The 22,672-nt window shown below is 32.5% G+C and overlaps 2 protein-coding genes across 2 annotated transcripts; both read right to left on the reverse strand.

Annotated features, from left to right (window-relative positions):
• Positions 1-681: 681 nt before the first annotated feature.
• LOC142622245 (cytochrome P450 734A1-like) lies at positions 682-4,012 on the reverse strand. The gene is made up of 4 exons (XM_075795691.1): positions 3,461-4,012; positions 2,709-2,953; positions 1,952-2,315; positions 682-1,126 (listed from the first exon to the last, which is right to left on the reverse strand). The coding sequence occupies exons 1-4, from the start codon at positions 3,947-3,949 to the stop codon at positions 707-709; spliced, it is 1,518 nt and encodes a 505-aa protein (XP_075651806.1). The 5' UTR covers positions 3,950-4,012; the 3' UTR covers positions 682-706.
• Positions 4,013-12,142: 8,130 nt separating this feature from the next.
• LOC142619565 (zinc finger protein GAI-ASSOCIATED FACTOR 1-like) lies at positions 12,143-15,647 on the reverse strand. Its single transcript, XM_075792710.1, has 4 exons — positions 14,984-15,647; positions 14,492-14,888; positions 14,089-14,321; positions 12,143-13,367 (listed from the first exon to the last, which is right to left on the reverse strand). Exons 1-4 carry the CDS (start codon positions 15,120-15,122, stop codon positions 12,574-12,576), a joined length of 1,563 nt encoding a protein of 520 aa, XP_075648825.1. The 5' UTR covers positions 15,123-15,647; the 3' UTR covers positions 12,143-12,573.
• Positions 15,648-22,672: the final 7,025 nt, after the last annotated feature.

A 22,672-nucleotide genomic window follows, 5' to 3' on the forward strand; every position in this document is an offset into this window, starting at 1 on the left:
TAAATGAGGGTGATTACCCTAATTGTAACGTTCTTTGTCTTGATGAGAGAGTTTAAGGTCTTGGATGGTCGTTATTGAATGTGTTGGGCAGTTACTCATCTATCTTTGATGGCCTACTAATGACGCAATAACCGTCCATTAAGACAGACGACCTTAATAATTTTTATGGGCTCATCAATAACTATAGTACGTGTGTGTATCATGATCAATGGTGGAGTACTATGTACATCTACATAATTTTTTATATAAGAAAAACCAAAGGACTTCTGGGCTGAGGATGAGTCTTAGACCTTTTTTCAATATATACCATGACATTGAAGTAGTTCGATGAGCCAAAGCCAATCAGGAAGTGTTTAGGATCCTACATGTACGTACGAGCAAAGTACTATTCATGTCCATTATATATAAAATGATGAGGGCATTGATATATGAACGGTTTGAAAACACCAAGGATCAGTATGTCTAATGAGAAAATAACGTTCAGATTATTGTAAGCCTTGATCAAATACAAACCCTTATCCACCATGAGATATTTGTCTAATGGTATATATATGTAGAATTCAACAATTAGTCCCTTTAATTTTTTGATGGCAATGATCAATCTTAAATCCACATATCATTTTTAATATATTAAAAACAATAGATCTCCAAACAATTGGACCATGAACATAAATTGCACGATATACAAGCTAAAGCCTACAAAGCCTCAATTAATTATCCTCCTAAATACAAGTTTTGCACCATGTTGAGGCTTTAAACTTAACAGCAACATTGGTGCATGGACATATTCTGGTGACAATATAAAAGAATATTTCTGAATGATCATAGCTAAGGCTACCTTCATCTCAACCATGGCTAAATTTTGAGCTACACAGATTCTAGGGCCTAATCCAAATGGAAAATACGAGGCTAAATAATTTCGAGGCTCAGAAAACCTCAATGGGTTGAATTTATGTGCATCTTTTCCCCATATCTCAATATCATGATGGACGGAGGTCATGATCATAAAGATCTGTGTGCCAATAGGAATATCAAGCTTCCCTAGCATAACTCTTTCGGATGTTTCCCTCGCTAGCAAAACAGGCGGAGGGTAGAGACGAAGTGTTTCATTGAGTATCATGCTTACCTGTAGAAAAAGAGCAAGAAACTATACAGTAAACACTTACATTTATGAAAAGCATGGTTTGTGATGTATTTAATGGAAAATAAATATAGTTGCATAAAAATATGTATAGTAAATATTGGGGATATTATACCTTGATGAGACTTCAATTGAAGAGTTAATAAAAACATATAACCAAACTAACCTAAAAACTTTTTTTTTTTTTTTTTTTTGAGGGGGAACTAACCTAAAAACTTGAAACAATGAGTTGAATTATATCATATTAATCATCCACTCTTTTTAGGAGTATTATCAAATTTGAGACTTAACTGCTTACCGAAACATACTATTAAGTATTAACCCATTAATATTCCAAAAACAGGACAGTTGAGTTCATTCTTAGTGTCATTGTTATTGTTATTACTTTTTTTTTTATTGAGAAAATTATTGTCATTACTTGGGTTGGCAAATAAGCAAGGTACAATATAGTACCTAGTCATTACTGGGGTTAGTGGCTGTTATACTAGAAAGAATACAAACGTGAGAAGCATTAAAATTGACATCGTATTATGTTAAAGGGAAGCCAAAATTACCAACAACTATATATGAGTCCCAATTATATATGTTCTATATCTTAATTATTTCAAAAACTCTGTCCTATATAACAAACATTCTGGTACAACCTTCTCAAAAAAAAACATTCCGGTACATTATCAATGAAATGGAAACTTCCCATTTATGGTTTAGAACTGGCGAGACAAAACATGTATAAAAAGAATCAAAACTCTTCAGACGGGCAATTAATGTTTTAATTTGAATATAGGCAACTCAGTGAGAAATTTAACTTACTATCTTAAAGTAGCTTAAATTCTTAGCAGTTGGATGCTCATTGTGTCCACAAATGCGGAAAACTTCTTCCCGTGCCTTAGTTTGCCACTCTTGATGCTGTGCTAGAAGGACGAGTGCCCAAGTCAAAAAATTAGCACTTGTTTCCTTTCCTGCAAAGTAGATGGTCTTACATTCATCTATGATTCCCTCCTCCTCCAATTTTTCTTCTTCACCGTTATGATTCTTATGTGAAGACATTAACAAACCGAGTAAATTTCTTGAATTTTCTCTCACTTTGCTATTGTTTTCAATCACTATCTGAATGGATTTTCGTGTTTCCTTTTCAAGTCTCCACCTCTCTCTATTATTCTTTGTAGGCAAAAACCTGAGAAAGTACAAGGCAAAAAAAAAAATCATTTATTAATGTACATTTTAGGTGGCTGAGAGGGATTTAAATTCAAAATGTCTCTTTTGAAAACACCTAAAGAACATTGGCATGCAAATATTATTCCTATATAGATAGAAAAAGTAATTAACAAGGCAATGAAACACATCTGAAGAAATAGTCAAGTACTTAAAGAACTCTGGATACAAATATGTTTGCCATCAGATTTTTCTTTTAACTTTTAGTTTCTTTGTTTATGTATAGCTTTTAAAGCCTCACTTTGTTTAACTTTCAACAAATAAGCAATTTATAAAAAATTATGTCCAAACACACGTCCGCAATATGAAAGTTAGAATAGCAAGGTAAGAGTATGAGAATCTTGAATATGTTCACCTGAAACCAGGAATATAGACACTTCTTATAGCTTGAGAGACAAGGTGCAATTGCTGCTCTTGTAACATAAAAATTCTCTTCCCCTCCTCAAAACTGCTTCCAAACACAGTTCTAGATATAACGTCTGCCGAAAGGCAATGAAAATCTTTGTGCACATCAACCTCGAATTCATCTCTTCCTCCTCTTTCTTTCTCCCACTCTTGGAGCATCTTCCTGGTACTAGCCACGATTTTTGGAACCCAAGCCTGTGACACCATTTTGACACTTGGGGTGATTGGTCACAGAGCTAATAAATTTTTATTTGAACTTGGCCAAGTGATTCTCAATATTATATGTTTACACCTTTGCCTTTAAATGTGATGAACTAATGCAGAATCAATACATCTTAATTAGTCAATTTACAAATAAAATAATAATAAAAATATAAAATCAATTATAGTCTCATAGTTATGTAAATTTTTTAAGTAAAGCTAGCTTAATGGACATCCTTAGTCAAACTCAAGTAGAACAGACCAATAATTTTTTTATATACATACAAGGGAGTGATGTCTAAATTTTATGGTCAGATTATTTCACTTCCTATCCATTAAAGATATTTTTGAAACTATTACATAGGAGATTAATCTAATTAGAATCCCCGGGTTTATGACACATTCTTCAAGTCTATTGAGTTCTAAGTTCACTGCCCTGGTGTATCCGAAGGGACAAGTAATAATTTCCTACGAGAAGCTTAAAAGGAAGAGATACATTACCTTAACAGTCTCTAACTTAAAAACTTGGTTTAAGATCCTTCGATTGTGTGCCCATCTCTCCCCCTTCAGTGCAAGTGATCCTTGTCCAAAGAAAATCTCAGCCAAAGGGTCGAGCTTCATTCTTTCAAACGACACACCTGTCTTCAAAAGTGCTTCCTTGATCATATCTGGATCGGCTATAGCCAACCTGGGCTTTGTTCCGAACCAACACAGAAACGACTTCCCGTACAGAGCTGACCACTCGTAGTAGAAAGGAACTACACGGTGAAGTATGTCGTGGTCCAAAGACATTGGCTTTGACTGAGCTTCGGCGTACATACGACGAATCTCAGCCGTGTTTCCAAAGATCAAATGGTAACCAGGGCCTCGTATGCCTTGTTTGCGGAAATCGGCTTGGATTTTCCATGGAACCCATAAGATTGAATGTAAGAATTTTAAGAAAAACAAGACGAGGAGGAGAATGAAAGTCACTAGTAGAAGAAACTGCATAGTTTTTTTTTTTTTTGATAAACAAGAAACTGCATAGTTGGAGCATATAACAAAGAACGAGTGTATTTGATAAGAATGGTGGTACTTAAATTATCAGATTTAACACTAAGCAATTATTTAAGTCAGATTCAACACTAAGCAATTATTTAAGAGAGGAAAAGTGTGCTACTTTAGCTTCTAGTGATGTAAAGTACAGAGGAAAATATTTTATATATGATATTGTTCATTGAAATCATTAAAATGTAAAGCATCTCACATGCAGTGATGCAGACCATGCAATCGGTTTTTAATTTTGTGTTTCAGGTTATGACGCACTCAGTGACGTGGATGAAGAAAATACAAAGAAAAATACTATATTGGTTGTCCTAAAAACTAGGGCGGCTTGGCATGGTATTTTAAGAAATATTTTTCAGTTTTTAAACAACATTATATATATTTTTATACATTGTTTCACTCACATGTATTTTTAAAAAATACAAACAACGTTAACAAACGAACTCTTAAGCTATTAGAATATATAGTAAATTTAATAATTTAAGTACATAATATAATATAGATTTTAATACAAAAACTTATAACTAATTCATAAATTAATGTTTGAATTATTCTTTTTGTTTGATGACCGTGAATTTATAAGATTTTTGTTATAATATCTATAGTATTTTTAGTATCACTCAAAAATAAAATAAGATATAAATTTCTTAACTAAATTCAAGAATATAATTTTGTTAATTAATGCAATATAAATAGTGTTCATTTTTGAAGAAGAATGCAGTCAAATATTTGAATTTAGTTAAAAAAAAACTTAAACGATTATATATATTTAAGCTTTGTCTCTTTTTTTCTAATAAGATTAAAACAGTAATTAAAATAGTAATCAAAGTCTGTCCGATACGTAGACTACAAACTACTCCATGAGTCCATCACCTACCGCTTTATATTCTCACATTCCCAGACATTAAATTAATCTAACAAATAGAGATTCCAGTAAGACTATAAATGAACCAAGCTGGTCATGAACAACTCGGGCTCAGCTTAATAAAAAACTTGTTCATGTTTGTTTGTTTATAAATAAGTCAAGCTTGAGCCTTAGTTTTAAGCTCGTTTAATAAACAAGCCGAGCCCAATGAAAAAAATTTGTTCACAAACAAGCATATAAGCTATTAGGCTTGATACACAACAATTCAAGTATAAACTCATTTATAAGTTTATATGTGTTGACTAAATATACTCATTACACATATTTTAATAATGACATGCCCAACATGAGACCACTACCTATATTACCTTAATTTTTTCTTTCCCTCTAAATTAATCAAGAACCACTTTAGACTATAGTTACATTCAAAAATAAATAAATAATTAAGTAGGCCACATATGATCCTTCCCTATCAATCATCTAAAGTAAAGTTAAAAAACATGTTAGTATTTTCTCATTTATAATAGTTACAAACAAATATTTTTCTAGTCCTTCACCATCTAACGTGAATGTAAAAATTGTATTTTGAACAATTGTTGAAATAGTAGACAAGGAATGATGAATAAATGAATTTAATTATGTAAATTATTAATTTGAATAATTGCTAATCATAAGTAAGACTATATGCATGAAAAAATGAGTATACTATTTTCTTTTTCTTTTTCTTTTTTTTCTTAATTTTAGAGATTTAAGCATTTAATAATGTAATTTTCTTAGATCTCAAGCTCAAAAACTTGACCTGAGCCCGAGTTTGAGTTTGATATTAAGCTTGAGTTTGGCTTGATAAATTAATCAAGTCAAACCAAACTCAAGATTTTTGGCTTTCCTACGAGCTCAAGCTCAAACACTATTTTTAGGCTTGTCACAAGCTCAAGCCGAGCTCAAGTTTTTTATTTTTTCTGATGAACCAAGCTTGAATATGCACTACTCGATAAAGCTAGGCTAATTTACGGCCCTAGATTCCAGTTTTGTTTTATATTTTATGATAAGTCAGTTTTGTTTTATATTATCCGATGTCATTCTAGAACATATATACAAACTTCCAAAGGTAGCTAAGGGGGATTCTTCAAGGATGGACGCATGAGACTTGACCAATAGCCCAAGTTGATGCAGCCCATCTTTCAAACGGTCTCATGAAGCAGGCCTGGAAGTTCAGCCCAACAATGATCCATTATATGTGAGAGCATTAACCTTTGTAAGTAAAAACGGCTTGCGTAGAATCTTATATTTATAGGCGGATAAGATGATTATTACACAACTAAGGGCAATATGGTTAAATATATTCTCACAGCTTCTCTCAAACACAAACTCATATTACGTACAAATTACAATTAATTGATCTTGAGAAGTAACAAAGTATAACAATAAGGTACCTATAGTAGGCTGGGTGAACAAAAGGATAGTCAATCACAATGTGTTTAATAAACATCTTCGTGGGCGTTAACTATGTGATAGAGGCTTGTGGGCTTTAGGCCCACTTTACTTATTTTGTTTAGCGCACATATTTGTGCAACACACTTGCCTACCATCTAGAAGTACTTTAAATTCAATGGTTTTTTAAGAATTTAGGTGTGTTCACATGCTTTGCTATTCTGTTTTATTGTGATATTTAAAGTGTCATTTATATTGCTCACAATAATGTATTCCATAAACAAACTAAATTCATTGAGATTGATTGTCATTTTATCCGTCATCATCTTGTCTATAGTGCTCTCAAGTTACTCTCAGTCTTCTCTCAAGATCAACTTGCAAACATCTTCACAAAGTCACATCTTAAAGGACTTTTTTGTACTTTAGTTGACAACTTCAAATTGGTCTCACACCCACCTTGAGTTTGAGAGGGCTATTAACATGTAATGGGCTTGTAGGCTTTAGATCCACTTTACTTTTCTTGCTTAGCATAAATATTTGTACAGCACACTTGCCTACTATATAATGACATTCTTGTATATGTTATTACTTGATAAATACAATACAACTATTTAGTACCTCTAACAGTGGACAATTTGAATCGCACTCTACTTGTCACAGTTAACAAGTACTGCAGTAGGACATGGATGATGGAACACCTATGTCTTGCAAGTTGCAAGAGCAAACGTAGCCATAAAAATTTTGTCGTAGTGTCATCCAATGCTTGATACACAACTTCTATACTAAAGCTGGCAATTAAAATTTGCTTCTTACTACACCAAGATATATATAATCCCAAGAAGAAAACAAGATCCAGTAGTTGAGTGGTGATTAGTAGGATTTCTTGCCTCATTATCATGTATACCCAGAATCTCGAATGTGCTTATAAGGAGAAATGAAGACCATGGAGCAAGGCACCTTTAATATTCCGAATAATTAAAACACATAATGAAAGGAACGTGGTGCTACCATGACTGTGTGCAATGGTTGTTCTAGATGATTCTATCATCTAGCTAAAGCCACTCTTCACCAATCTTTGTATTTTTTTTTTTTTTTTTGGGTACGAAGGAGAAGTTTTATTTATTTAAACATACAATTTAGGAGAGTACATAGTTTGTTACATAGCACTTTCTAAGAATGGCCATTTGACAAACATCTCTGGGATACTTTTCATACACAAAACTCGGACAAGACTCATATACAAAAATTCTATCTATTTGCAAGCTTCCCGTTTTAGCTAGTCCATCAATCACTACATTAGCCGATATATGTGAACAGGAAGGACAATCCACTCGTGAGTAATAAGAAACCTGCAATCATTAATTAAAACATAAAGTTGTTGCGCATAAGCACCATCATGTGTTAGCCATTGCATAACCAAGGTAAAACCTATTTTGTAAATTAATATGTTTAAACCCTAGATTCCAAGCTTGATTTAAACCAAAATAAACAGCTTCTAATTTTGCTATGTTATTGGTAATTGCTCCTAGATGAATAGAAAAACTTTTCTAACGAAAACCCATTAAAATCATGAAAGAACCCCCCTCCCCCCTCCACGAGCTCTACTTGGATCACCAAAAGATGTTTTTTGTAGTATAATTTTTTTTTTTATGTTTTAAATGATATGCAAAGCAAAAGAATTCAATGACTAAATGAGTGGTTTTGTGAATTAGTTGTGGAACAGAGCTACAAGAAGGTTTAAAAACCATCTCAATTTCCGACAACCATAATTGCCAAACACCAATCTTTGTATTTGTTTGGATGGTATTACTCAATTTGATTCACAAATGTCAAATGGTTTAAAGCTGGCAAGATAGAGGTTGAATGACAAGACAACGATATTGCAAAATCCCATAAAATTGAAGATAATTTTCTTTTAGAGTTTAACCTCTAATACCATGGTAGGAAAAAGGAATTTTGTATTTACATATATAAAATGTATAGACATATAAGAATACTATACAAGTTATAAAAGTAGGGTTATGTTAACGGTCACTTTATCCGTTAATAATAATTTCTTTTCAACTTTATTGTAGCTTTTTGCCGACTTTGACAATTTTTTACTTTTTTTAATAATTTTTTTGATAATTTTTTCACTTTTTTTAAATAAAACCCATAAAAGGAAACATTATAAAGCAACGGACTCGTTAACATTTCCCATAAAAGTATTGCACAAATAACTCTAGCTAACCGGCTATAGCCTTTTGGTCAACAGCACTTTTATTTGACAGAATGGCAAACACTGCAGTTACTGTATTGTTCACTGTTACATGTGGTTCATACTTGATAGCATGACCAACGGACCAGGCAGCTCCTTGCACCAAATATAAAAGTATTATTAAATGGGTTGTGTTAACTTTTTTGACTTTTTTTTTTACCCTTTTTTCACAATTTCATATTATTTTTTTAACTTTATAAATATTTTTATATTCTTTTCTTTCAATTATCTCCTTTTTTTTTATTACATAGAACTCACACTAGGAAACCTTATCAAGCACAACGTGGTCTTAACATTTCCCTTATTAAATTTATATTAGATTTACATAATTTATAGTTTCTAACCTTCTATTTCACCTCTCTCTTAATTTATTTTAAATATTACTAAATTTGTTCATTTCTAAATTAACATGTGATTTAAGAATAATGCCTTTGCATGGGAATTTATATTTATAAATTTATTTTTAAAATGATTTCTATTTAATCAAAATGAATTCTGGCTACTTGAAGGATTATTTTACAGCTTTTTCATGCTTATTTATATCGTACTATTTTCTATTAATCTTATAATGTACTATTTTTTATTAATCTTATAATATCATGAAAATTTGTTTCAATTTTATAAAGATATTTTTAACCAATTTTGTTAATATTTACAAATTTAATATTTTTTATTTTAATTAATTACATCTTTTTTTTTTGCTGAATGAAAAAAAAATGAGATCTTCGATGTGGCCTCATCGACCACACGCCATGTGACGACAATAAATAATAACACATGTACCACACAGTTAAAAAACTAACCCAAAAATCCATATTTATAATTGTAACTTATTTTTATTTGTCCACTTTACTTAGAAAATAAGTTGGATAATATTATAATTGTATTTAACAAAGACAGAGGTTATTTTAAATTGACAAGTACATCAGTCTCATATTTACATCAGAAGCATCATATTCAAAGTCGAACTGTCAATTCTAGTGTACTACACAACACTTAAAATATGCTGTCGTTGAAAATATCGAGGGTGTGCATAATTTAGTGAAAAAAATAAATAAAAAAAAAACTAAGAAGAGAGTTTTGAAATTATAGTATGGTTGAAATATGAAAGCGCCAACGATCATTCTCCATGGAAAATGATCGTTTTGGGTAAATGCCGGTGTCCTTTTTGGTGGTGAGTAAGCATAAAGTTTGCAAAAATTTTAAGACCATAATGTTACAATTTGTGTTCACGCAATAAATTAGAAGTGATTATTTAAATTATAAAATTTATATAAAAATAACAGATGCAATAAATTAGAAGTGATTATTTAAATTATAAAATTTATATAAAAATAACAGACAATTAATTATAATTATACAAATTGTAATATTTTATGTAGCAAAAATGGTGGTACTAGAATTGAAGTTTGGAAGGATGGTGGCCTTTTGGTCTATGAAAAATAGGGTACTGTAGTCAAAGGGAAAGAGGATTTGGACACGAGTTTGTGGACCCTGAAAGGTCAGACTGCCCTGGATGCATTAAATGGGTGAGTTGGCAAATACCGTCTAATATTATTGTGCTCTGAGTCGTGGGCCCAACTGTTTTAATGGGGGGTGGGCCTCTTGGCCCAGTTGTTGATGCCAGCCTGCCACCCTGCTGGGCTCTGATTTCTTCTTTTGGAAACACGCAAGTCAAACTGCCACCGGCATTTATAATCATCTTTAGTTACTTATTTTTTGGAATTTTCATTTTTTTTGTAAAATATCTAAGGCTTCATGAATGAATTCATCATGTCAATCTCTATTCTCTAATCATATAAGAGTCCTTCTCAAAGTTCTCTTTCAAAAAACAAAAGCAAAAACACAAAAGCAATGCCTGAAAACATATATATATATATATATATATATATATATATGTCAATCTCTATTCTCTAATCATATAAGAGTCCTTCTCAAAGTTCTCTTTCAAAAAACAAAAGCAAAAACACAAAAGCAATGCCTGAAAACATATATACACACGCGCGCGCGCACAGCGTAGTGGTATTCAAAGATGAAGCCAAAACTTGGAGGGAGAGGAGTGGCTTTATTACTGGTTGTGTGTGATTGCTCCAGCTTCTAGCTCTATTATTTACTTTTTTTATTTTTTATGTGGGTTTACTATTGGGTAAGGTCAAAATTATTTTGTTTAAAATTTTTTAAATTGTTTTTAAGCTATTATTAATAATTTTTATTGTTGAGCTAATTTTTTTGGCTTGTATATTTTGTTTTAGATTTTAGGTTAATAAATTTTTTTAAACCCTTTAAAATAAGAAAATTGTTAGAGTTACAAATGAGCCAAGTAAACCAATAAAAATTTACTACCTCAATCATTTGTAAAAATATTGTAGAAAAATTTGTAGTTATAGTATTACTCTTAAAAGAACTAATAATATAGTTTTATTAAACAAAATTGCCAACATTTATACCTCTCTCTCTCTCTCTCTCTCTCTCTCTCTATCTCTCTCTCTCTCTCTATATATATATATACACTAATATTTTTTTACAAAAAATTAGGGAGGCCATTGCCCGCATGGTCAGTCTCCCTCCATCCATGGTGGTATTTTTGTCTAAAAAACATGTCAAATAGTAATTTATAAATTATAGTTTAAACGATTCACATAACTTGGTAAAAATGTCATAAAATTATCAACGTATATGATTTAAACGATTCACATGACATGGTAACTATGTTATAAAATCATCAATTAGTAAAACTTAAACTATTCACACGACTTAGTGAAAATGTCATGTAAATAAAAATACCCAAAAATGTTATGCAATTAAAAGTACACATAAAATCTTTCTTAGAGCCTACTATATTTTGAAGAATTTTCCTCTAAACCAAATTAAATGTAAACTTAAACTTTTTTTAGGTTACATTATAATTTCTAAACCACTTTCCGCCAAGATAAAATCCTTTCCACTTCAAATGCAAAATTAAAATCGTTTTCACTTGAGATGAGATTAATGCTATATTTAGATGATAGGAGAAGGAAGGGGAGTAGAGTAAGATAGAGGAAGAAAAAGTAATTAAATTATCTTGTTTGGATACTTGTTAAGGAAAGAGTCGAGGGATTTGGAATGTTTTGAAAGGGTTTGAACTCCTTCTAATCCCTCATTTTAATTTTTTCAAATTGAAAAAATTTGGAAGAAGAGAAAAAAAAAAATACTAGACCAAATAAATTATCAAGTCTTTCTTACTATATTAACAAAATTACAAATGAAAATGCTAACTATTCTCTTCCTTTACCTAATTTTAAAAACATCCAAACAAAATAAAAAATTATTATTCCTCTCTACTCTCTTCTCCACTACTATCCTTTCCTCTACTCTCTCTCTCTCTCCCTCAACTTTCTTTCTCAACCTCCAAACATAGCATAAATATTAGTACCAAAAAAGGTGTTAAATGGACTTATTTAAATAAGATAGATAGGATCATGTTACTCTCCACTCACATAATAAATAACAGATCTTAGAAAGGAGCATTGAAGATTTTGTAGCTACACAGACTCGCACACAAGGAGCAGTAGAATAGTGGTATAGTACTACGACAATAGAATTAATAGAACTGAAGCACTTACTACTACTACTTGCATTTCATTTTGTGCTAACCTTTGCCGACATTCAAGTAATAACTACACAAGTTCCTGTACAAACCTTCTCCCATACACATCTCCGAGAATTGAATTGAACTAAATTAAACTACACAAGACCCATAACAAAAACATCTTAACTCTCTACACAATATATAAAATTAACAATAACTCACTAAGCAATATTGTTCAGTACTTCAAATTATATGTACTGGCCTGTCTCAAAAATACCCGGAAATAAAAATCCGATGTCCTATTCTGAGTGTTATATTTTATATCAAACCAATCACAGTCTATTATCTGTATAAATTTTAATATGTAATAAACTATGATTGATGAACCATAAAATGTAAGATGGGACAAAGGTATTTGTACTCGGGTAACGGAGCTGTAAAAGACACAGCTAACTCATTGGATTTTTATCCTTGGGTGCACCATCCCATGTATCATTAGGAGAACCATGGTCACCTCCTACATATGATGCAACATCAAAGCCACCACCAGCAAAGGAATTGAGCAGAGCTGAAAGACCCCCAGTAGGGTTCCCACTATTACCACCACCACCACCATTACCACCACCTATGCCTAGTCCAAGAAGATCGCGCGTCATGGGCTGAGACCCGAACGGCGAAGAGTGACGCATCATCATATCCGAGGGGAGTCCAAGCCCAAGCCCATCTGTGCTCTCTGTCTTGATCACTTGCCCATTCCACTGTGTAGCATTGCCAGTGCCATCGTGAACTGAGGAAGACGATGTTGACAAGCCAAACCCGCGAAGTAATGAGGCGTTTGATGAAGCTGCACCCATCTGAGCCGCTTTTTGAAGCAATGCTGTTGCTGACATGGCTGGGAGTGGGGATACTGGGATAAAATGGCGGTGGTCTTGATTTTGGGGTGGGAAAAGAGAGGAAGTACCATTGTTGGAGAGAAAAAGAGAGGTTGATGAGAGAGAAAGAGAGGTGGGTTCTAGTGTGGAAAGTTGTGGATGAGTAGTAGTAGTAGTAGCAGGGGGACTATCAGAGCTGGACAAAGCGCTCATTACATTAGAGAATGAGGTTGTAGCTGTTGATGGAGCAAAAATGCTTGCAAATACACTAGTGTTTGAATTTGATGAGCTTAATGTTGTAGCTGCTGTGGTGGTTAAGCATGCTGTCGTTGCTGCTGATACTGACAGTCCAATTGGATTTTCAGGCAATTCTGTGATCGAGAAAAAAAAAGAACAATGAAAAAAGGAAAAATGATGATCACATGCCATATAGTGGAACTAGAAAGGCCAAACAGAAAGAGGGCTTTCTTTTTTCTTTTTTTATGTAACTTTTTTAATACTATTAGTCCTAACTGGAAACAAAGTTAAACCAGCTTGAAAGCTTTAATAAGTAAATAACAATTATGGCGTCCTTTCTCTCAATCCTCTCTTTCTGCTTTTCGATCATTGAGCTCCATCACCAACCGTGCGCCACAACCACAAGACAACCAAACCCGTATATGATCACGTTTAACAGTTTGAAAGCTCTAATAAGAAATGAAAGAAACAAACAATTATGCCTTTTTATTTTTCTCTCTCTCAATCTTCTCTCTCATTTTCGATCTTTGAGCTCTTATTTACCCCGTGACTTTAAACTTTATAGCCCCTACACAACTCTCTCTCTCTCTCTCTCCAAAAAAAGAAATTAACTACTACCATTCACATTACCCTAGCTAATATCCAAGGTTCTCCTTAGCCTAGTAGACAAGAACGACATCAATAAGAAGACAAAAAACACATGTACAATTTCAAACAAGAATCTCTCAACAAAATTAAAATATGGGTTTGATTTAAAAAATGAAAATCTCCAAAGCTTTGACCAAAGAAATTAATGATCATGAAGACGATATTGCATAGACCAATTAATATTTATTACCACTATTACGGTATTACCTGAACTCTGAATAGACAAATCTGGGGACACCACAGTCGTAGCCGGAGTAAGAGGTGGTTGTGGCGGCGAAGCCACACCCACACTCACACCCACACCCCCATTAGCATTCACATTCGCATTAGCATTAGCACTAACATTTCCTTCTGAACCAGAAATCACTAGGGTTCGTGCTCTTGCACTCTCTTCCGCCAACGCATCACAAAAAGCTCTGTGAGTTATAAAGCTATCCCTCCTTCAAAAACAAACAAACAAACAAACAAAAAACAACAACAAAGTCAGTAAACTAAACTCGCGCGGTTTCCGAGAGAACAAAAAAAAACAAACAAACAAACAAAGAAAAGGAAATAAGTTTTTTTTTTTTTCTTTCTCGAGAACCAAACAAAAAATAAACTGAGGGGGAACCTAGCAAACATAGTCCCGCAGTCACATTTATACTCTCTGGTTCCACAAGTCTTCATGTGCGCTTTCCAATCGCTCTGTACTGCATACTTCTTCGAACACCGTTCACACTTCCATTTCTTCTCGCCGTGTTTTCTACAAAAGTGTTTCTTTATCCCTGTAAGGTCACCAAGAGCTCTCGATGGGTTGTGGTGCACACAAGAAGGTTCTGGACAAACATAAACTCGCTTGCGAATCTCTTTGCTCGTTCTCTGACGAAGCTTCCATGGCAAGTTATGTCCTCGTCGGTGAAGTTGGAGGTTTTGGTCTCTCTGAAACCCTTTGTTACAGATCTCACATACAAATCGGTTTGTTGCCATTAGAGTCTTTGGTGATAAAGCTATAACCTCGGCATCTGGATCTGCAAAAAAAGAGTACAAAATAATGAAAATTTATTTTTAAAGCTTTGAAAATTTATTGGAAAAGTTTTCCCAAGTTTCGGTTTTGATATCTCACCTGGCATTCCTGGAAGGTTTCGCTTTTTCTTCAGTGGTGGAATAGGCGGGTTTTGAGTTTGACACCCAGCTGATGAAATTCCATCTTCTCCAGAAGCTGTAGAAACTGCCATTGGCGAGGAATTCTCTAGCTCCACCATTCTTCAAGTCCAAATAAAGCTCAAAAGCTAGCTTTTATTCTTGTTCTTGTACTCGTTCTCTTGGTTGGGTCTTCAATTTCTGAGCTCAAAGAGATAATTCACGTCTTGGATTTAAGTTTTCAACTTTTGGGTGAGAAATAATGAAGAAACTTTTGTTGGGTTTTCTATTTTCTGAGCTCAAAACTGTTTCCTTTTGATTGCAAACAACCTCTGAGTACTAAATTCAGAGACACATCACAATTTTTAGGAATATTTAATGAAGGAACTCTTTAAGACACTAAGATTCTGATTGTTCCTCAGAAAATTTGTGACAAGGAAAAAAAAGAAAACACAAAGCGTTCAAGAATTTTCAAGGTGGCAAAATTATGGGACGCGTGTGATAATCTTTCATGTTCAATTAATGGAGAGAAATGCAAAAACCGATTCACCGATTTAGCTCGGTCGGCGAGTCGGAGTCATCGCCTCAGTGAGTCCCTTAAGGCGGCCTAGTTTAGAGAAAGAGAGAGAGAGAGGTTTGAACGAAGTGAGTGAAGTCAATAAATAAATAAATAAATGGTTAAAGCGGCGCGGGTTAACCGTGGTTAAGTTTTTGAACCTGTCCTTTTTAACTAGAGTTTGAAAAAACCCTGGAAACCCAAGTCTCTCATATCTTGGCTTGTAGTCCAATCGACCGTACACGTGTCACAATAACCGGGTTGATGAATATTGTCGGGAAAACTCAGAGCTAGGCGGTGCTTGTCGTTTTGTGAAAAGGTCTTATTTTTATTTTTATTGCTTTCGATAAACAAAGAAAATTAGTTCTCGATCCTAAGATAAAAACACAAATATACCCCTACTAAGCCATCATTTCTCATCTTACTGAAACTGGACACTTTGGGCTTTTCAACTTAGCTGAAACATTATAAATATGTTAAATCGGTTTTTAAGATTTTCTTTTTGGTTGGAGTCCTCAAGTTTTGGTGAACACGTGAGATGTTTGAAACACTATTCATATGCCACAGGTGATAAGTGAGAAATTATTATTTATACGGAGCGAATTGTTGATGTGTATGTATGAGCATTATTCCCGTTGTCTTACGTGATCAATGTAGGTGTAAATTTCTTAATCAATACAAAAAGTAAAAAATATAAATTATCAAATAATGTCATATTTATATAAATAATTGTATTTTATTAGTTAGAAGGTTGGAAAAGACCATACCAACCGTTATCGTAATGGACCTAAAGGATGAGTGTAAAAACAATGCAGACAATGTTTAAGGCTTTTTTTTCTCTTAGTTTTTGTCCAAATGCGAGTGGTTTTCTTACAAAACCTTGTGCACCTTTCAAGCTCTTTTTTTCTTCATAATCCGTACTCTTTTGTCAAAATAACAATTATAGGGTCTGTTTGGATATTATTTATTGTTAAAAATTAAAAAAATTGTGGTAAAATTTTACCACAGTAATTTATAAGACCCTATAAATAGTGCACAAACCCTATAATTAAAAATAATATTACTGTAAATAGTACTATAAGACTCAATTTTTAAATTATTTTTACTAAAATTTGTATTTATAAATCTAATGAATAGTGCACAAAACCTTAAAAAAAAAAAAAAAAAAAGTCCAACGCATGCCAGCGCAGTCCAAACCGTTACATAATGTGTTTTAGCTAGGGCTAAGACTAGACTTCCTAAACTTTTGATACATGGAGATTGTTCTATAAAAAATAAAAAATAAAGAATCCATGAAATTGGTTCGCAGGACACCTACTACCAATCTATGTACTAGGTCTAGGATACGATGGATCTGAATTTCAGATATGATTGTACCCACATCTCATCCCTCCCCCTTTATGCCCTTCAAAGATGTTTATATTGTAAATATGATAATTTTTATTGTTAAATTTAGACACTTATTAATTTTTGAGTAAATTTCATTATTTTTCTCTAAATTCTTTGTTAATGTTAAACAAACATTTTAAAACTAATTAATTTTATTCTTAAGAGAGAAAAGAAATATGACTAACGAACCTAACAATGTTTACTATTTAGGAACTAAATTGATCAATTTTAAAATGTTTTAAACCTTATTGACATTAACCAAACCTCAAGTAAGTTAGCAGAATATATCCTTAATTTTTTTATATAAGAAATTTTTAAATTTCAAATCTTTTCTTCAGCAATAAATAATTTTACTAATTGAAGAGATTGAAACCCAATACGTTATTCAAGTATCAGTTACTTGCTAATAATTAGGTGTTACTATAATTTCTACGTTGGACAAGATTTCTAAGGATAAAGCAATCAAGCACTCATTTCTATTTTTGAATAAAATAAGACAAGGTAGGTGATGGCAAACTTGTCAATACCATCGTTCTTTGCAGCTATAATTGAATTCTGCTTGGTCTATGTTGACACTATTTACACTATTCTGCTTGGTCTATGTACTAGGTGATGCCAAATGTCATTGAAGTCCTCATGAGCTGCTTACGTACACGTGCTTTGAGGTTGAGGGCTTTAATTTCGTATCTGACAAAGCTATTGTGGTCTTGTGGATAATGGTTAAGGTTATGGTGCTGTATTTTTTTTTTTTAAGTTTTTTTTTTTGTTTTGTTTTTCTCAACGCATTAGGTATATATAGAAAAGGTTAGGAGTATATAATAATCAAAAAAATTCTTTTTCTAATGCATGTTGGCTAAGAAGGCTGATGCATTTTTAAGATGCTGATTTGGATGTATGATCCATAATACCATATAATAAGTTTCTTACTTAAAAAGGTAAAGAAAATTTTGTCTTTTGTTATATGCTCCTATATCCGGATATGGACATAGCTACACAAAGGCCACCTTCGTTTTCAATTTTCAAAGGCTTTTATGATGACAAAAGTTCAGGGGTATTTTCGACTTTTGGGTTTTTTTTTTTTTTTTTTTTTTTGGGTTGTTGGTTGTGATAATCAAATTCAAGCCCCACTACCAGTAGACTCCACCACCCTTTACCACTCAGTCAAGTCCACGGGACCATCAACTGGTTGGTCACGCTGCTGACATGGACGCCTCGTATGCATTATGGCCTCATTGCTTACAATTATTTGGAAGGTGGTGCTCGCTATTCTTATTTTTATGAGAAATTTTATTATAGATGTGAGAGAAATGAACAACACATCATTATACTTGTGAGTACTTAAAAAAATGTTTTGAGTATTTTATGCGTTATGCATATATGCTCATAAGTTACAAATTATTAGAACTAATTAATTAATTGATAACTAATAAAACTTTTTGTCGTTTAGTCCCTACTTACACTATAAAGTATAAATTAATTAGTGTCTTAATTAGATGATAAATAATTATTATTATTATAGAATAGACGCCATAAATGAAATTTCTATCATATCTATCAAATAAAATAAATTAATTCGAAACACATTCTTCTACTTCCATAATTTGTGTGCTATAACTTTTAGAGTAATATATATTAGATATACAAACTATTTTACAAAAAAAAAATTACAAACTGCTAATATGATAAGTAATTACTGATAAATAAAAATGTGATATTAATGGGGTGGTTAGATGAAAAAAAAAAAAGTTAGTCATAACATCAGTTTGTAAAAATATTATAAAATAATTTATGTCCATAGCATTACTCTAATTTTTATCATACTTATTGATCTAATCGATAATGAGTGAATTAACAAACAATTTTACATAAATTCACCAATTTTTTTCTACCACACACATTGCAAAGGTAACAGATGTTGTGGTAAAAAAATTGTGTCCACTGTCTAGCGTAAAAACAAGCTGCATGTGCATTGTGCAAGTAGGAACGTAGATTCCTTTATGCTTACCTAATTACTATTAGTCAAAATACAATTAATATGTCTAGCAAAAAAAGAAAGTTAATTTTAATTCATGAAATGTTTTTCTGGTTTGTTTTTTCTTGGAGCCCAAGCCCCAAAGAAAGCCCCTAACAACCCCCACCCCCAAGCATATTTTGTTCTTGAAAATTGGACTACATGGCTGGCCTTGTACAAAAGTAAATTGGCGTCAAACTGAAAAGTCAAAGATATCCTGTGTCGTATTTTGATTCTTCTGCAAGTTCCATAGTTTTGAACTTTGACCTTAGCAGCGAATCCTGATAATCTGATATCATGTTATATGTTGTTTGAAACCTTATCCTCTAGAACCTCTCTCATTTATGGGGTTCGTTTTTGGATTAGTTTTTTTCTGAAAATTTTCTCATTTAGCTGCTGAAGGTTTTTTTTTTTTTTCTTTTAATACAAGATAAAATTTTTATTCTAATTTAATTTAAGTATATAGGCGTGTGAAACTCTCTCTTGGATAACTTCGACCATTGCTCCCACAGTCTACAAGCATTTATACTTATGGGAGTAACCACCACACTAAAAATACGCAATAGTGAAAATTGTTAAAAAGTATAATAATACCAAGGAAAGAAAATAAGTCTTCAAAACCAGTACATTAATAAATTAATTAATAAACCAATAGAAAGTTAGAAACAAGTTAATCCAAACCCATACTGATGAAAAGAGGTGACGGCCAAAAAGGGAAAATCACAGTAGATAGAAAGTGAGAGACACAGAGAATAATGGAGTAAAGGGTTGTGGTGATTCTTCAAAGTTGGATCACCATGATTGAGCGAAGTGTTGCTTTGCAATAATGGACGAATCAAGAGCCACTTAAATTTGGGAGTGCTTGGGAAATTGACTAAAAACCAAACAAAACATATATATATACAAAACATATATTGTGAATACGAAAGGGAATTTCAAGGCTTAACCAGTGAGGATAATACAAAATTATTGGAAGAACTTTTCATGTCCTATAAAGTCATTAAGAATACCGCTTAATTTGGATATGCTAAAGGGATTCCTCGTCGGTTCTGTCACTAATAAATTGCAGATGTGGAACCATCATGGATTGGATTAAAATCTTTGCTTTCGTCACTTGTTTTTTTTCAGATAATAGAAAGACCAATTCTTCCCAATAATTGAGACAAAAGCTTAAGAGGAATAAAGCAGTACGCAATATTTCTAGACCAATATTTGGTAGCGCTCACCACTCACCACTCACCACTCACCACTCACAAACGTGTTGAAAGTTTAAAACACATGGATTTTGGTTGCTAGTAGTTAGAAAATCTATTGGCTCAAGTAGATAAAAAGCACAATTTGGCTAGCCATCCCACACTCCCACTTGCTAAAACTTAAAGCAATGTATTTGACTAGCTCTAGCTTAAAGAAAACTGGGCAATGGGCATCTATGGTGATATTTGATATTTCACACTCATTTATCTCAATATTGAGTAGTAAAATTTGAAAAAAATATACAGCTGGTGGCAAGAGTTGCAAAATGTCAAAAAGGGAAAATAAAAAAGATACAGACTCATTAGTAATCATCACAAATTTGATTATCTTCTAGTTGCTTTTACACCCTTTTGCCTTTTCTGATTCCAATATGCTGCAAAAGGTCCACCTTGAATCTTGATAGTTACATGCCCACTTCTACCTCTTTTGCCTTTACAAAAGGGTACCTAGATATATATAAGAACCAACCTCGCAATGATATATATAATATAGATGCCTAGTAAATGCATGGGTCAATGAATACTTATTCATTCATAAGGGGAAAGAAGAAAAAAGAGGTTGGGATGAAGGGTCAGAGAGAGAGAAGCGAGCTTTTGATTTCTTTATACTTCTATTTGACAGCACTACTGGTACAAGAATCTCATTTGTCTTCATAGTTTTTTCTTTTTAGATTTTCATTAGAAATCATATAAATTTAACCCAGATTTCCATTTTTGAAAAGAATGGCAAAATACTACTAGGTTGTACGTTATTATTAGTTTTGTTAGGATTGAAAGCTTCCTCGCAGTTTGCCAAAGAGGGGGTGTTTGGTATATTATCTCAAACAACAATTTTTAATTTTTAAATAACATTACACGTTTTTTTACACATTTTTTCACCCACACGTATTTTCACACATATTTTTAAACAAAAATTTTCAATTTTTAAGTACATGTACTAAACACCCCAGAATACCCCAAGAATGGCTTTATGGTTAAGTGGTTAACACAGGAAAGGTTTATGAAAATTAGTCACATTTGTCCTATGCAAAATAACGGGTTCTGCACCAATTGATGAGCTTTAAGCTCAAATGAAGTTAAAATTCTTTCCAAATTACTTTCTAGGCCCTTTTGGTTTTTTTCCCAATGTAAAAATCACTTTAGTTTTTTCTTTTTTCGGAGAGAAACTTCCTAAGCTTATTTCTAAATGAGCTTGTCCTATTTCAGAATTGTCATACATTTCAAGACGATATGGTCCCATATAGTCCACACAAGATCGTCGATTCGTGAGTTTTCCCAACGTTTTAGGACCTCTATTGACTTTTGAGTATAATTTTTCGGGGTAAACACTAACTTTTTCAAATAAATCCTAAAATTAAACGTAACAATCACATCCTTCAAATTCTTAAAATTATTCAATTCAATTATTAAAGTTCTCATTTTCAAATTTAGTCCTTTGAGTTTCAGAAGTTTGTTAAAAGATTACCATTTTTTTTTTCATTATAAGAACTTGAATTTCCTCAATATTTTCTCATCAACCAAACATGAAATACAGAACTATTCCAGCAAATTCAATTCAAATTCAGAAAGTGTCTTTTTTTTCTTTTAAAAAAAAATATTTCAAGTCAATAACATATTTCCATGTGATATCAGTGGTGAATAACTGAATATATTAAATAATGGTTATGTTTTTCTCGACTTGAATGACTAGTATGTACCCTTTTTTTATGGCTAGTAGTATGTAATTTTAAGGTTACATTAATGTTCAAATTAGCGTGCCAACCAAATTAGATAATTTTACAAACTACGTATATAATTGCTATTTTTAAAACCCTCAGGACCAAATTGAAAAATAAGGCAAACTTTATGCGCAAAAAATGGTGTCTGCCCTTTAAAATAATGCTGAGCAGACAACACCTTTCACAAGTTCATTTATAAATACTTTTTGAACCAAATATTTTTCATAAATATTAACATGATCTATTGTGGTTGAGGTAACATCACTTTCAAACAAATTCACCACTAACACCATTTTTATTATATACCAATCACAACAAACATATCATTGATGTCAATCATACTAAAAAAGAAATTGTAGTTTATAGATTTAATATTGTTGCTGTTTGGGGGGAAAAGGAGCACTGTTACAGGAATCAAAATAGAAAAATAAAATACCCCTTTCCTTTCCCAAAGGCCATCTTCACACAAGGCCAAGGAGCTCGTCTAATGCTGTTAATACAATCCATCTCGCTCTCTTCTTTACAAATTTACTCTCACAATTGCCTAATGCCTTTTTTAAGGATTAGGACAAATACTCTCTCACCATTGATTTTCATAACCTAAGCCAACTTAGGCCTTCCTCGCTTTATATGGAAGGCTAACACAAATTTATCCTACGGTTCAGCATCTAAAACTGGAAAAGGACAAAACCAAAAATTCTGACTGATTCGGGTATCATCAAAAAGAGAATAATTCAACACAATA

The sequence above is a fragment of the Castanea sativa genome, chromosome 1, assembly GCF_040712315.1.
Source record: "Castanea sativa cultivar Marrone di Chiusa Pesio chromosome 1, ASM4071231v1".
NCBI classification, from domain to species: domain Eukaryota; kingdom Viridiplantae; phylum Streptophyta; class Magnoliopsida; order Fagales; family Fagaceae; genus Castanea; species Castanea sativa.